Source organism: Oculina patagonica, chromosome 1 (assembly GCF_052425735.1).
Source record: "Oculina patagonica isolate OP01 chromosome 1, crgOcupat, whole genome shotgun sequence".
In the NCBI taxonomy this organism is placed as follows: domain Eukaryota; kingdom Metazoa; phylum Cnidaria; class Anthozoa; order Scleractinia; family Oculinidae; genus Oculina; species Oculina patagonica.
This window is the reverse complement of record NC_135758.1, coordinates 20,618,945-20,631,446: the sequence shown is the minus strand read 5'-3', so window position 1 is coordinate 20,631,446 and position 12,502 is coordinate 20,618,945. Positions and strand designations below refer to the sequence as shown.

Sequence of the window (12,502 nt, the reverse complement as noted above, 5' to 3'; positions counted from 1 at the left end):
TTCTGGCGTGTGAGAGCGATTTTGATTACAATTAAACCATCAACCTAAGATGCATATAATTGCCCCGATCGCTTCTATCGTATCGATCGTTTGCAACACCCCTCTGTAACAGACCCAGCGGAATCTAAAAGAAGTCACTGGGTTGGGCTCGTTTCTTAAATAGGTGTGTTCGACAAAAGTCACACCGCAAGTCACTCACTGGGGAAGCATAAAAATAGGCGGGTAAAATCAAAATATTCGCTCGGTACCGGGCAGACTAAATTTTTAACTGGGTAGGAGAAAATAATCCACTGGGTCGGGTTCCACTGGGTCTGTTACAGAGGCTGCCTCGTCCCCAGGCGTCCTCGTCCTTGGTCGTGCACGGTTCGCTTGGTGTTGTGGGACTGACGTGCACGGTTCGCTTGGCGTTCTGGGCCTGATGCGGACGGGGAAGCGGACGCCGTCCGCGGCTCGCTCCCTAACCATCAAACCCCGCGCTCCCTGTTTTCGCGCCTTACCGCCTCAACGTCCGGTTACAGAGGGGTGTTTTGCAAATACTGAGACGATCGTAGACGATCGAACCGATTGGAAGCGATCGAGGGAACTCGCATGATCGTCCCGATCGCCTGGCATGAGTGAAGACCTACGAAAAACAATCATTTTGGCCCTAGATCCAACACAATGGCAGCTTTTAATGAAAGAGCATAAACTCGTGGCCTCCTATCTTCTCAGTAATTGCAGTTTTTACGGCAAAGAAGGGAAAGGAAGCTAGAAGGATAGAACACGGGCGATCCAAGCGATCACGCCGTGATCGCCCCAATCGCCTCAGACTTTTGGATCGTCTGTGTAATGTTTTCATATAATCGCCCCGATCGCAAGAAAACTGTTTGAAGTAACAGAGACGATAGAAACGATCTGGACGATTATATGAGAACCAACCTTAAGAAAACACGGGTGCTCTTACATGACATTGTCTTGTATTCCTATTGCGCCAAGGGCGCAATTCAGAGCTGTTGCCGTACTATTTAAATCATTGTTTAGCCTAATCAACCGCTTGTTTATATAACATAAGTTTGAATTTACACTTATCTGAATCGTTTATTTACTGAGAGTCGTAAATAAGGTTTGTTATGTCGGTGTCAGTAGGTAGCTTTTAGAGATCGGAACATATGCGCTAACGGCCATAATAAAATTATGCTCCCAAATAGCTACATGTGTGAGATGGCAAAGGAAATCAAAAAAATTCCTTAATGGTCTATTTTGTTTATAGTATAAAGGAGCCCCCTATAATTTCTTCTCGTCCTCTTTCCATTCTTAAAATAATAAAATAAACAATTGACGCTTGGGAAAATGAGCAGGAGGAAACAGCAGGGTCGTCTAGTCTCCTCTCATTCATCTTACCCTTTTCAAGCTTTTACAACTTTGTGGATGAGTCAGAATCTGGGAATTGAAAATAACTGACGCCTTCTTAGTATACGAAGCCTATAAAACAACTGAATCAATAGGGAATGATGACTTATTTGGTAACTTAAGATACCCGATTTCCGGGTACGGGATAGGACACTCTCATCAGTGTCATAAATAAATTACGGTAGCGAGATATTTGTGCTACTGGGTGACCTAGCCATTTCTCCAGCCCGCGCCACAAATTTTCCTGCCTCCTCATACTATCACTTCCTTTACATCAAAATGAAATATCCAGTCGATTTATACTTAATGTAGTATTTAATAAAACAATTTTTCCATTCGTCTTTGTTGGTGGTTATAGCCAACTTGGCGTTTCGCGCTTCGTTGGCTATCAGTACCACCTCGTATCCAACAAGGGCGAATGGAATAATTGTTAAATATTTTGTTTTCTTTCTTTTCTGGAAATGGTGTAGTACGCAACTTATGCACAGCTGGCCCGGGGGGGGGGGGGTAATCCATATAGTGGCCTATACGGGGAGGCTCCGCCCGAAAGGGGTACCTTTTTCAGGCTTCAGGTATATAAAAGGGTAGGGATTTCACAAGTTTAGGTATATGAAAGGGTATGTAAACCCGTCATTTAGGATTTTTAAGGGCCTTGAATTAAAATATTTCGAACAGACGCACTTTATGGCTGTATTATTTTAATTTATAAAGCGCAACTTGAAAATGACAAGAAAACGTCCTGTTCTAAGTCTATGCCAAGTATTTTAGGTAAATGAAAGGGGTACCTTTTTTCAGTAAAGGGTATACGAAAGGGGTACAATTTCTGTGAAAGTGGTATATAAAAGGGTAAGGGGTAAGAGCTTGGGGCGGAGCCTCCCCGTATAAAACTTTTTGAGTGCCCCCCCCGGGACAGCTGGTTCATTTTGATTTGTTCGATTTACTTGTTTGTTGGTGATTGCTGTTGTTGTTAATGTTGTTGTTATTCGCAGGCTTCGACAAAGTTTCATCCTCGGAGACCCAGGGGCAGTTGACATTTTTTCGCCGTTTTTTTTTTTTTTTTTTTGCCCGTATAGACTTTCCCCCGCAGCAACTAACTGCCCGGCCCCCTCCAAGAAAATAATGGTCCGTCCCTAAAACTGGGTCGGGCGGGACCCTGTGTGAAACGTGAGCGTGGCCTGATGGGTAGGTTTTCGAGCAGGAGAATGGGACGAGTCATCTGTTCATAGCAACATGGCGGCAAAGAGAAAGTCTGAGTTGTTGTGGGAATTGTTGTTGCCGTGACTTTAATATTTTACAGAGTGCAAACTCATGGCAAGGGCTGGAGGTAAAGCTATACATTTGTTGTCACCCAAGGTTGCTGAAAAGCGTATTTATCAGAAGCTTAAATAGGCAGAAATAATTTACAGATTTCATCGCGTGGATAAACGGTCCTCAAATTTCATGTAAACTTCTCAAAATAACCCCACGCAAATCGTTTCTACTTTCAGGTTTGAAAAGGCATTTAAATATACCGGTATCTATGAGAAAACAGGGCTCAAAATAATTTTTGGATACTGACCGGTCATGTTGACCGGCCAAATCAATTTTTGCTCGGTCATGTCTCGTTTTTGACCGGTCAAAATATTGAGTATTTACTTTGAAACCATAGCCTATTCTGCCAAAAATTTCGCCTCATGAGCTAAAAAACTCGTTAAAGATCGCTAAAAGTGTCATTTTATTATGTTCGCTTTTTGAATTTCCAATTCTTCTGCGTTCTCTCTACATAAAATAAAATGCTCAGTAGCCGTAATGTTATGTTACTCTGCATCGTTTTACATTAGTTAACGACTTACGGGTGGAGGCGATCTTGGATGTAAGAACTTTACTGGTCTTTATTACCAAACACGAAATAGTAATAGGACATATGCCCATGCTACAAGTGAGATAACTTTGCCTTTGCTCGGACTCGTTGTTCATCGAGCTTCCTATAAGATGCCCTCTTTTAAAAGTGTTCTTTCTTCAAGACTGCCAAGAGATTAGCGAGAAAGCCTACGTCACTTCGCATTTCAAAAATCATGGATCTCTCCAAGTTTTCAACGTCGCCTACAACAGAGAAGCCTGTTCTATGCGGTGCCTGATTGAGCTGCTGAAATATACTTATGGCACAGTACTTTTAATCATAGATATTCGCGGAAGTAGCCTTATACAAGAAGACCGATAGAATTGGCGTGAAACACGTGAATGCCATGGCTAGAATCGAGGCTAGAATAAAAGATATCGAGAGTTATCGTTTCAATCTGTAGACGCCGGACGCGGAGACCATTATTTTTTTTTATTTTGTACAGTACGAGCAAACATTTACCGGAACTCTCTTTGACAATTAAAAGTAGCACCACGTCTAGCCTGTGTACAGCCGTCCCCCTCCACGATTTTTTTAAAGGGGAGCGGGACGGCTGTACACAGGCTACACCACGTCTTAGGTGGTCACATGGGGTCATGTTCAGTTGCGAAATAGCCACAATTTAAAGAAACATTGCTGACTTAACATTCAAAGCGTTTAATGATTTTATTATTTTCTAATGATCTTGCTGGTGAAAAACACGCTACGAACTCGTACTTTCTAAAGGTGCATATAGTTTTTTTAAATCCACTAACGAGTGCTATTTTTCTCGGCCCGACTGACAATTGAAACTGTAATTGCGTACGCGTGTTTTATAGCAGACGTTGATTGATGCGATTGATCGTTGTCTGTTTAGCGTATTTACAGACGTGGATGTTTCCTGTTTTATTTAAATTAAGCAAACCGCTAACAAATCCGCAGAGCCTGACCGTCTCATCTGTATTCTACAAATTTGTGACTGCAAGCTGCTATGATATTTTATGATTTTACTGTAAAATTTAAAGAAATACTGCGAATAATTTTTTTTTGTGTGTTATTTATTTGAAAGCCGTGTACTAACCGGTCAAAATGACCGCCGAACCAAAATTGTGTCCGGACAAATTGTCATTTTGGCCGGACATTGTCCGTTGACCGGCCGTTATTTTGAGTCCTGGAAAAGTATTACGATAGTTCCATTTTATTAATCATTCGGCCGGTATTACATTGTAGCATCTGCTCCTTTCTATTTGGGTTGTGCATTTAAAGATGTATACCGTAGGTATAATCGCGACTACTCTGTTCCAAATATGGCACCTCAAACTCTTGAAATACTACTCTGTTCCAAATATGGCAAATATTTTAGATAAAAACAGCTTATTTTAACCAATCAGCGTTCAGAAATTTCTCAGCCCGTATTATAACTAGTAGTATAAGCTTACTAGGTTTCATGCATTTTACTATGGAAAGATTTCCGCACAGCCCCCTACATTAATTATGTATGCAACTATTTCATACTATCACTATACATAAACAGCAATCATGAAAAGAACGAATCAGTCAGAAATTGTATGCATAATTAATGTAGGGGGCTGTGCGGAAATCTTGCCTTTACTATATTAAAAAAGTGACTTCTAGTGGGAGAGGACAAAACATTGATCCCTAGGACACTTTGGCTGAGTTGAAGAATACGGTTAGTTAAACCAGGGACCTGTAAAGGGTTTCGTTAAATCAGGGTTCCACTGCATGTACAGTTACCTTTCTCTTGAGAAGCATCTCGTTTCTCTCAAGAGTTACTGAAGTGTTTAGTATGGAATATAATTATAACTCACAAAAAGCTGCATGCACATTGTGTCAAAGATTTCTGCTCTGTAAATCGCTCCCAACTCGAAGGGACTGAAGGTCTCAATAAAAAGTTTGATCGTCTCAAAATAAGTATCGATCGTTTGCAAGGATTAATTCAATTTAACAAATTGACATCAGTTTTTTATGCGTCAGTCCTCTTATTGATGATGAATTTTTATTACAACATTGTCAAAGTTTTGTAGATTCATGAGCTGCAATAAAGATTAGCCAATCAGTGCACAAGGATTCCCTCAGTCATTGTAAAAAATGTACTCTGCTAGCAAATTTGCGTCTTCTCAGAACCCTGATACTTTACAGGTGTGCAGGAAAGAGATAAGGGTGCTGTACTGATCTACATACAGTACTTAAACCCTTAACCCTAAGTAACCCTAACCCTTAGTGTTACTTTTTCTACCAGGCTCAGTCTTGACTCCCCCTTTGCTTAAGAGCAGAACTGGTGAATTTGATCTTGAGAGCATCAGTTTTTTGGATCTCAGTGGAATGGGTAGGTATATGAACATTATTTAATGTAAGGTTACTGTTAACTAGTACACTGTATCAAGCCCGGGATCTGGGGGGTGGAAAGCGATGAACATGGAGCTTAGAAAAAATTAGCAGGCTAATTAACAATCCCAACCGGCTTTCCTGGCCCATTAACCTTAAAATTACCGTGGATATAAAATAGAAGAGCCCTACTAAGCCCTCTTTTGACTGGCAAGATTAGCTGGGAGCCAGCTCTTAGCTACATCTCACAATGAATAAAACTGAGGCCAACCCAAGAAGATATGAGGTTTACACATACATGTACATTGTACCCCCTAACAGAAATCAAAGCTGTCTTGAAAAACATAACTTTTTCAAAATTTCTCACTTGAACTTGCCACCCCCAAACTAGGAGTTCCTTGGATGTTTGCTTCTTATTGATGTTTCTGTCAACCACAGTGATCTTGGTTTACACTACTACACCTGTCAACCAACTTTAGGCTGCCATACAAATTACATCCATGTACAGTGTAGGCGCAATATCCTTAGTCTTAAAATTTCACTGACCTGTCTTCTGAAGGTTTGCAAGACATCAGCTGTATCAGTAACTGTATGGGACTACTGCATCTGGAACTTGCCAATAATCATCTCTCTAATCTGAAGGATTTGGGTAAGCTTACACACACTGGTACATAACATGAACCATACTTTACCATAGATAGCTTTTACAGTGTACAGTAAGTGTACCTGCAAGCACTTGTTTCATACACCTGTAACTACAGTGTACAGTACATGAAAAGTGTACATGTATAATCTTGAATACTTTTTAATTGGGGAGGGGTGGCTACACTAGAAAATTTTCTGAAGATTTACATGTAGCATACAGTTTATGTGTACATTGTTCCGAACCAGAAGTTATTTTAGCCAACCTAGAACTTAGCTTTGTAGTGGCCATAATTAGAAATCAAGCTTAGTGGGAGATCTTGTCAAGAAAGGAGAGAAACAAGCTGCATGTACACGTCTTTACACTCACAAGTAGCGATTCTTGGGTCACATTGTTGTGTACAGGTCTCCCTTAAAAACATTTTGTAACATTGAAATGCAAAGTTTACAATTTGTTCTGCACTGATGTAGCTAGTTGATATTGATTTAGATCTCATTCTTTTATTACAATGTATATAATAATTATGGTGTAAAAATGTATTTGCAGGTGAGCTTAAGCTACTTGAAACCTTGAATGTTTCTTGTAACAAGTTGTCTTCCCTTGGTAGGTGTCAAAATAAGATGTACAATAATTCATACATTAAAAATAAAATACATTTGGCACAATGTACATTTCAGTATTCTGAATGGCTGAGAGCTGCTATTTACATTGTACATGCCATTATTTTTTTTCACGCCTGTTTTTGCAAAAATAATTATTTATAAACTACAGTATAAGGTACAATGTAATTAAGATAGGCATGTGGGTGCGAGGCTGCTTTAAATAGCTTTATTATCCAATCAGTTCCCTTGTGTAGGCAACTTACATGTACATGTATTGAGGTTTTCCTGATGAACATGCAGGCAGAAGATAGTTTAAAACTGACGTCAAATGGCAATATTGTGTAATATTATTTATATACTATAATGCAGAATTAAATCTTCATTGTTTTCAGATGGAGTTGAGGAGCTTTCAAATCTATCCTCTTTTAATGTGTCAGGCAACATGATAAGAAGGTAATGGCCGGGTAGGAAAATTATCATTCTACTGTGCTCTCTCAAAATTGCCCCTGCCTCGATTTGTCCTCTTTACTAGTTAGTAGTAGCAGGGTTAGCAATTTTGTAACAATATGTGAAAAACAAATTTAATGAAGTTGAAGTTCATACATTAATTGAATGTATAATAAGGAAAATCTGTAAGTTGTACATGTATGTACAGTACCACTCATACAAAAGAAAGTTACCAACCTCTCTCTTGTGAAACAAGAGACTCGTCTCGCGAGACGCTTAAAGAAAATGCAATTACACGGCTCTAACTTCTCTCTAGATTTTAATTGCTTATTGTTAACTAACGTGTATATGTAGCAACAATAAGCAAGCAAACTAAACGGTGAAAAACTCTCGTGAGAGATTAATCATTTTCCCTTAAGATAATTGCCTATAATTTTTTCCAGAGGTTTCTTTGATTCGCGCAAGACAAGACTCTCATCCTGAGAGGCGAGACGCTTATCCTGCAAGAAACAAGACGAGCAGGGATGTCGCTAAGGGCCAGCTGCCGGCTAATTTAACCGGCTGAAATAGAACTTAATCCGGCTGAAATTTCACATGAAAACAAAGGCTTAGGTAAACTTTTAGAGCTGCCAAGGCCAGAAAAGACAGTTGGGCTTGTTGATGAGCCGGCTTAGTGTTTTTTTTTGTAGCTACATCCCTGGACGAGAGGTGGTAACTTACTTTTGAGTGGTACTGTACAATGTTCAATTATAGTATCTGTAGTAGGCAATGGGTACCATGGAATAAAGTAATGCATTATATACATAAATTAAATGATAGGTGGCTCTTTATCTGCAAATGCCTTAACAACAATACTGATTAAAAACTAAAACTAAAGACTAACACTAAAACCTTTAACTTTACACTAGTTAGTGTACTGTATGTTTAAAATTGACTTTAATTTACATTTTGCAGTGTTGACAGTCTGTCATGTTTGACAAAACTGGAAAACTTGAAAGTTTTGAGACTTCATGACTCCTTACAGGGCTTTTCCAATCCTGGTAGGAAAATAATAATTATTTTTTTTTTTGTGATGCTTGTTACCTCTGTTCGGACCTCACTTCATGTGTATGTACTGTGTGTACATGTATAAAGTAGGAAATTGAAATTTGGAGAGATTAACAAAGAAGGTACAAAAGAAAAAAAATAATACTTAACAGTGTAAGTTCCATAGATTGAAGCAATTTTAAAGTACGCCAACAAATCAAATAATGTTACAGGTGTACATGTCTGTGTTACATGTACGGTCTACACTTGTTGACTGCAATTGGACTGTGAAACCCTTGTGATCTGCATGTACTAGCTGTCTGCATGAACTCCTGAGTCTTTGTCTTGAGCAGTTATACAAATGTAAAGTTGTATACTGTTTTCATTTTTACAGTTTGTGTATCGGAAGAAAACTATAAGAAAGCTGTTTGCAACCTTTTACCAAAACTCAAGACTCTTGATGGTGAGTTGTAAGTGAACCTTGTACTTAAGTTTTGTATGTTTACATGCAATCTTACATGCAATCTACTTAAAGTAGATTCTGTTAAACAATTTCATGTACAATTTACTTTTTCGATGAAACACTTCTGTCAACATTTACCCAATCTCCCCAGGGAGAGACTATTGTTTTCTCTTCATTGGTAAACAAAGTAACATGACACACTGTTACAAATTGTCAGCAAATTGTGACAATTGTAAATTGTGCAGCATTCTAAAATGTGGCACACCTGATATTTATCAATTAATTTAATATTAACTTTTTATTACAAGTACATGTATTGGACTGTTTTCCTGAAGAAGGGTGCTTTGGTGTACATGTACATTAAAGTTACATACATGTATGTTTTGCTTGGTTTCGCTATTGCTGTAGGTGAACGAGTCAGTGGAAAGGGAGCAGACTTGTATGAGATGTGTGATGAACTTGATGCCATTCTTAGAGGTAATTATACCAGCCGAGTACTTGTACATGTACGTTATGTCATGTATCTGTTGTACATAGTATCATAGACTCACAACACATTGTAAGCCTTTATTGTAAGGCTCATTTTGTATAATTAACATTGTTAGAGAATGCTCGGGACTTGCTATGGGTTTCATATCATAACAGTATGTTGAGAGAGTTTTACTGTTTGCTTTTCGTGTATACAGTTCACCAGAAAATTTAAATAGTCTGTGTATCCCACCCAAATAGAAACCCAACAATTTTTGAATAGCAAATTTCCATCTAAAGATACCCCCCCCCCCCCCCCATCCCATAAAAGTTCTCTCCCATAATAAGCCCACCAGAAAGGGACATGGAATAAGTGTAAACCCAGGGTTTACAATGTACTTTGAATTTCAAATTTTATGGTAAACGGAAGTTCTTGTGTACCATGTTTTCATTTTATGTGCTGTACCAATCCTGTTATCCAACAATTTTCCTTCCATCCCTCTTTTCTTTCCTCTCATGCCCAGGAAGCCCTGTATTTTTCAGCATTTATAATTTTATTGCTTTGCTTGCATTTTTGCCAACTAAGAAATGATATGTATTTTTCTGTTTTCAGATAACGATTTAGACTCAGAGCATGGAGTTGCTCTCAAGACAATGCCATGGAACACGGGTAAAAGGTTGCTATAATAGTATGTTTCAGTTGTAAATAATAGCGGAGCTCCCACGCGCCGAAGGCGCGCGAGCGGAGCATCCATAGGCAGGCAAATGGTATCCTATCGAACCGAGAAATTTTGGGAGTCGCCTACGTCCGTACGTACGTACGCCCGTACGCACGGATTAGGCCTGGGGACGAGGTTGCCCGCGCGTGGCTAAAGAAAAGTAAGGAAATTACAAACAGCAAATAAAGCTCGCAAGGCAAGAAAAAATGTACACAAGGGGTAAAATTACACAGCGATACTACACAGCAAAATATCTGAGAGGTTTATTATCCAACTGCTCTTTTTTGTTAGTCTTTTTTCGTGTGTGCATGAGTGTTATGTATCGAAGCCTTTACGCCAAAAAAAACAATATGGCTCGATGGCTCTCGTTCGATCGCTACACGGTTAAATTCAATTTATTGGTCTCTGGTCGCATTTTTCGTAACCGTAAAACGAGCAATTGACGTTATCTTCTATGGACTGGATGATGTGGACGTTTCAGTTTGATCTAAACGAAGTAATGTTATGAAAACGCGGGAAAATGTGTTGCGCGGCGTTCACTGTGTAGGCTGAATGAAACCGAGGGTATAAAAAAGAGCGACAGAGAATCGAGAACTTTCTTACCGTAATATTTCTCGCACAACCTCCTCAAAAGTCACCTATATTCCGTGAAATTGTAGATAAAGAAAGAGGTGTACGATGAGACCCGGAATAATAGCGAATGATATTCCTTGTGCACGTCCAGTTTGCTAGTTTCTGTTGTTTGCGGATGAATCTTCGGCCGTCAACATCAAGAATACAACAACTTTAGCAATGATCGTGTAAAAACGAAGCTAAACACTGCATGCATCAAGTCCGCTGAAGAAAGATACAGGAACCTGATGCAAGGTAACAACCTGTACTGAATTGCTGAGCCTGATTTTATGACAGAAAATTTCATGTTTATAAACTTAAGCTTACTTTCTAAGCGCAGTTTCGATAGATTCTGTGTCGGTAGAGTTTAGATCTTTCCTTAACTTAAGCAATATACTTTGCCCCTTTAAGTCGCTTTAACTGTAACTTGTAGTACATTTAAGCTTACGCTTACATGTCAGTTCAGTTTTTTGTTCCCCTGAGTTGGTTTTATTTGCTATGGATTAACCGATTATCTATTGCCGTAAGTTGATTTTCTTTGGCCGTCAATAAAGTCGAATTCTAATCCCTTGCCGTGAGAGTTTATTTCTTATTGCTGTGAGTTTATTCCGACTTTCAGCCTACATTTTCTCGGCGGAAGAAATTCATACAGTATAAGTGACGTTTTTCGAAGTGGTAAACGACGACAAAGCAAAAAGCTCGAACAAAATAAATTTATTTAAACTAAACTTGCTCTGAAAAACATGTTTACCCCATCTCAGGCTCGAGCGCGAGGTGAAAAATATAAACTGACTCATATTTTTTAAAGTAGTTCAAACATTTTTTTTTTTTTTGCTTTAGTGTAGTCCACTTTTACACTGAATAATTACACTGAATAGAGATGATTTAGTGTACGTTTAAATTTGTTTAAATTTTGCACACGGTAAGAAATAAAAGATAAGTTTTAAATTTGCGTACGTGACTGAGCAACCCTTAAAGAAAAGCAAGACGGGAATATGCCTGCTTTTTTCTATTCTTAGAAAGCAGACAATAAACTCTTAATTAATTTTTAGGCCATGAGTTGTATTAAAGCAAAACGATAAGAGGATCGTAAAATTATTTTCTATTCTTTAGAAAGGAGAGAATAAACTCTTAATTAATTTTTTGTCCATTAGTTGTTCTGCCTCGAGAATATGATGGATTTATATTTGTCTTGCACCTATGGGCCAGTGCTAGTGTATACATAAAAGCTTTGACAGCATATTTATCAAAATGAAAACATTGTAACTTCAGCAAAGATTAAATAAATTAAAGGGAAGCTCCGCTTTTAGGCTTGCCTAAATCTATATATTAAAGATGGTAAATTTTAAGCTTGGTAATAAATAATGAAGATGAAGTGTTCAACATGACTAGAGCATGGGACAAAGAAAAATTCTGAGTCCCCGACGGGAATCGAACCCATGGCCTCCCAGATACCTTGGGAGGCCATGGGTTCAATTCCCGTCGGGGACTCAGAATTTTTCTTTGTCCCATGCTCAAGTCATGTTGAACACTTCATCTTCATTATGTTTCAGTTGTACTTGTACAGATGATGGACTGATTTTAATGCTAAATTCTACAGAAAAGCTGCTGTCTTCTCAGAATTCAGTAAAGGATAGGAGTGCGGAAGAAGCAGAAAAGGGATTTAGAGGTAAGGTCTTTTCACTTATTTACAGTGTTTTGTTTTTTTGCAATGAGTAATCTACCTGTATGTAGAGTTGTATTGTGTAGAAAAGACAAAAATTCTTGCTCGCCCAATTTTATTAATGGCTTGTTCAATGGCTGGATTGTTTCAAGGTACAAGGTTGCTCAAACAGCCTATGTTTCATCAAAGGTCATTTATCACAATGACTGCAACACTGCAGTTGCTCTACTTGGTTAATTAAACCTTCTGTTAAAGCTACATGTAAG

General features: G+C 38.6%; 1 protein-coding gene and 1 pseudogene across 2 annotated transcripts in view; one reads left to right on the top strand and one right to left on the bottom strand.

The window, feature by feature from the left end:
• Positions 1-2,604: 2,604 nt before the first annotated feature.
• On the top strand, positions 2,605-12,307 carry LOC144661560 (leucine-rich repeat-containing protein 61-like). Its single transcript, XM_078522375.1, has 10 exons — positions 2,605-2,713; positions 5,508-5,594; positions 6,153-6,242; positions 6,783-6,839; positions 7,231-7,291; positions 8,240-8,325; positions 8,706-8,774; positions 9,183-9,251; positions 9,856-9,912; positions 12,174-12,307. Exons 1-10 carry the CDS (start codon positions 2,698-2,700, stop codon positions 12,290-12,292), a joined length of 711 nt encoding a protein of 236 aa, XP_078378501.1. The 5' UTR covers positions 2,605-2,697; the 3' UTR covers positions 12,293-12,307.
• Positions 12,308-12,400: 93 nt separating this feature from the next.
• LOC144645447 (uncharacterized) overlaps positions 12,401-12,502 on the bottom strand; it is a 27,270-nt pseudogene continuing 27,168 nt past the window's right edge. Inside the window, exon 10 of the transcript XR_013569272.1 lies at positions 12,401-12,409. The product of XR_013569272.1 is annotated as an uncharacterized LOC144645447 (transcript). The remainder of the gene's footprint in view (positions 12,410-12,502) is intronic.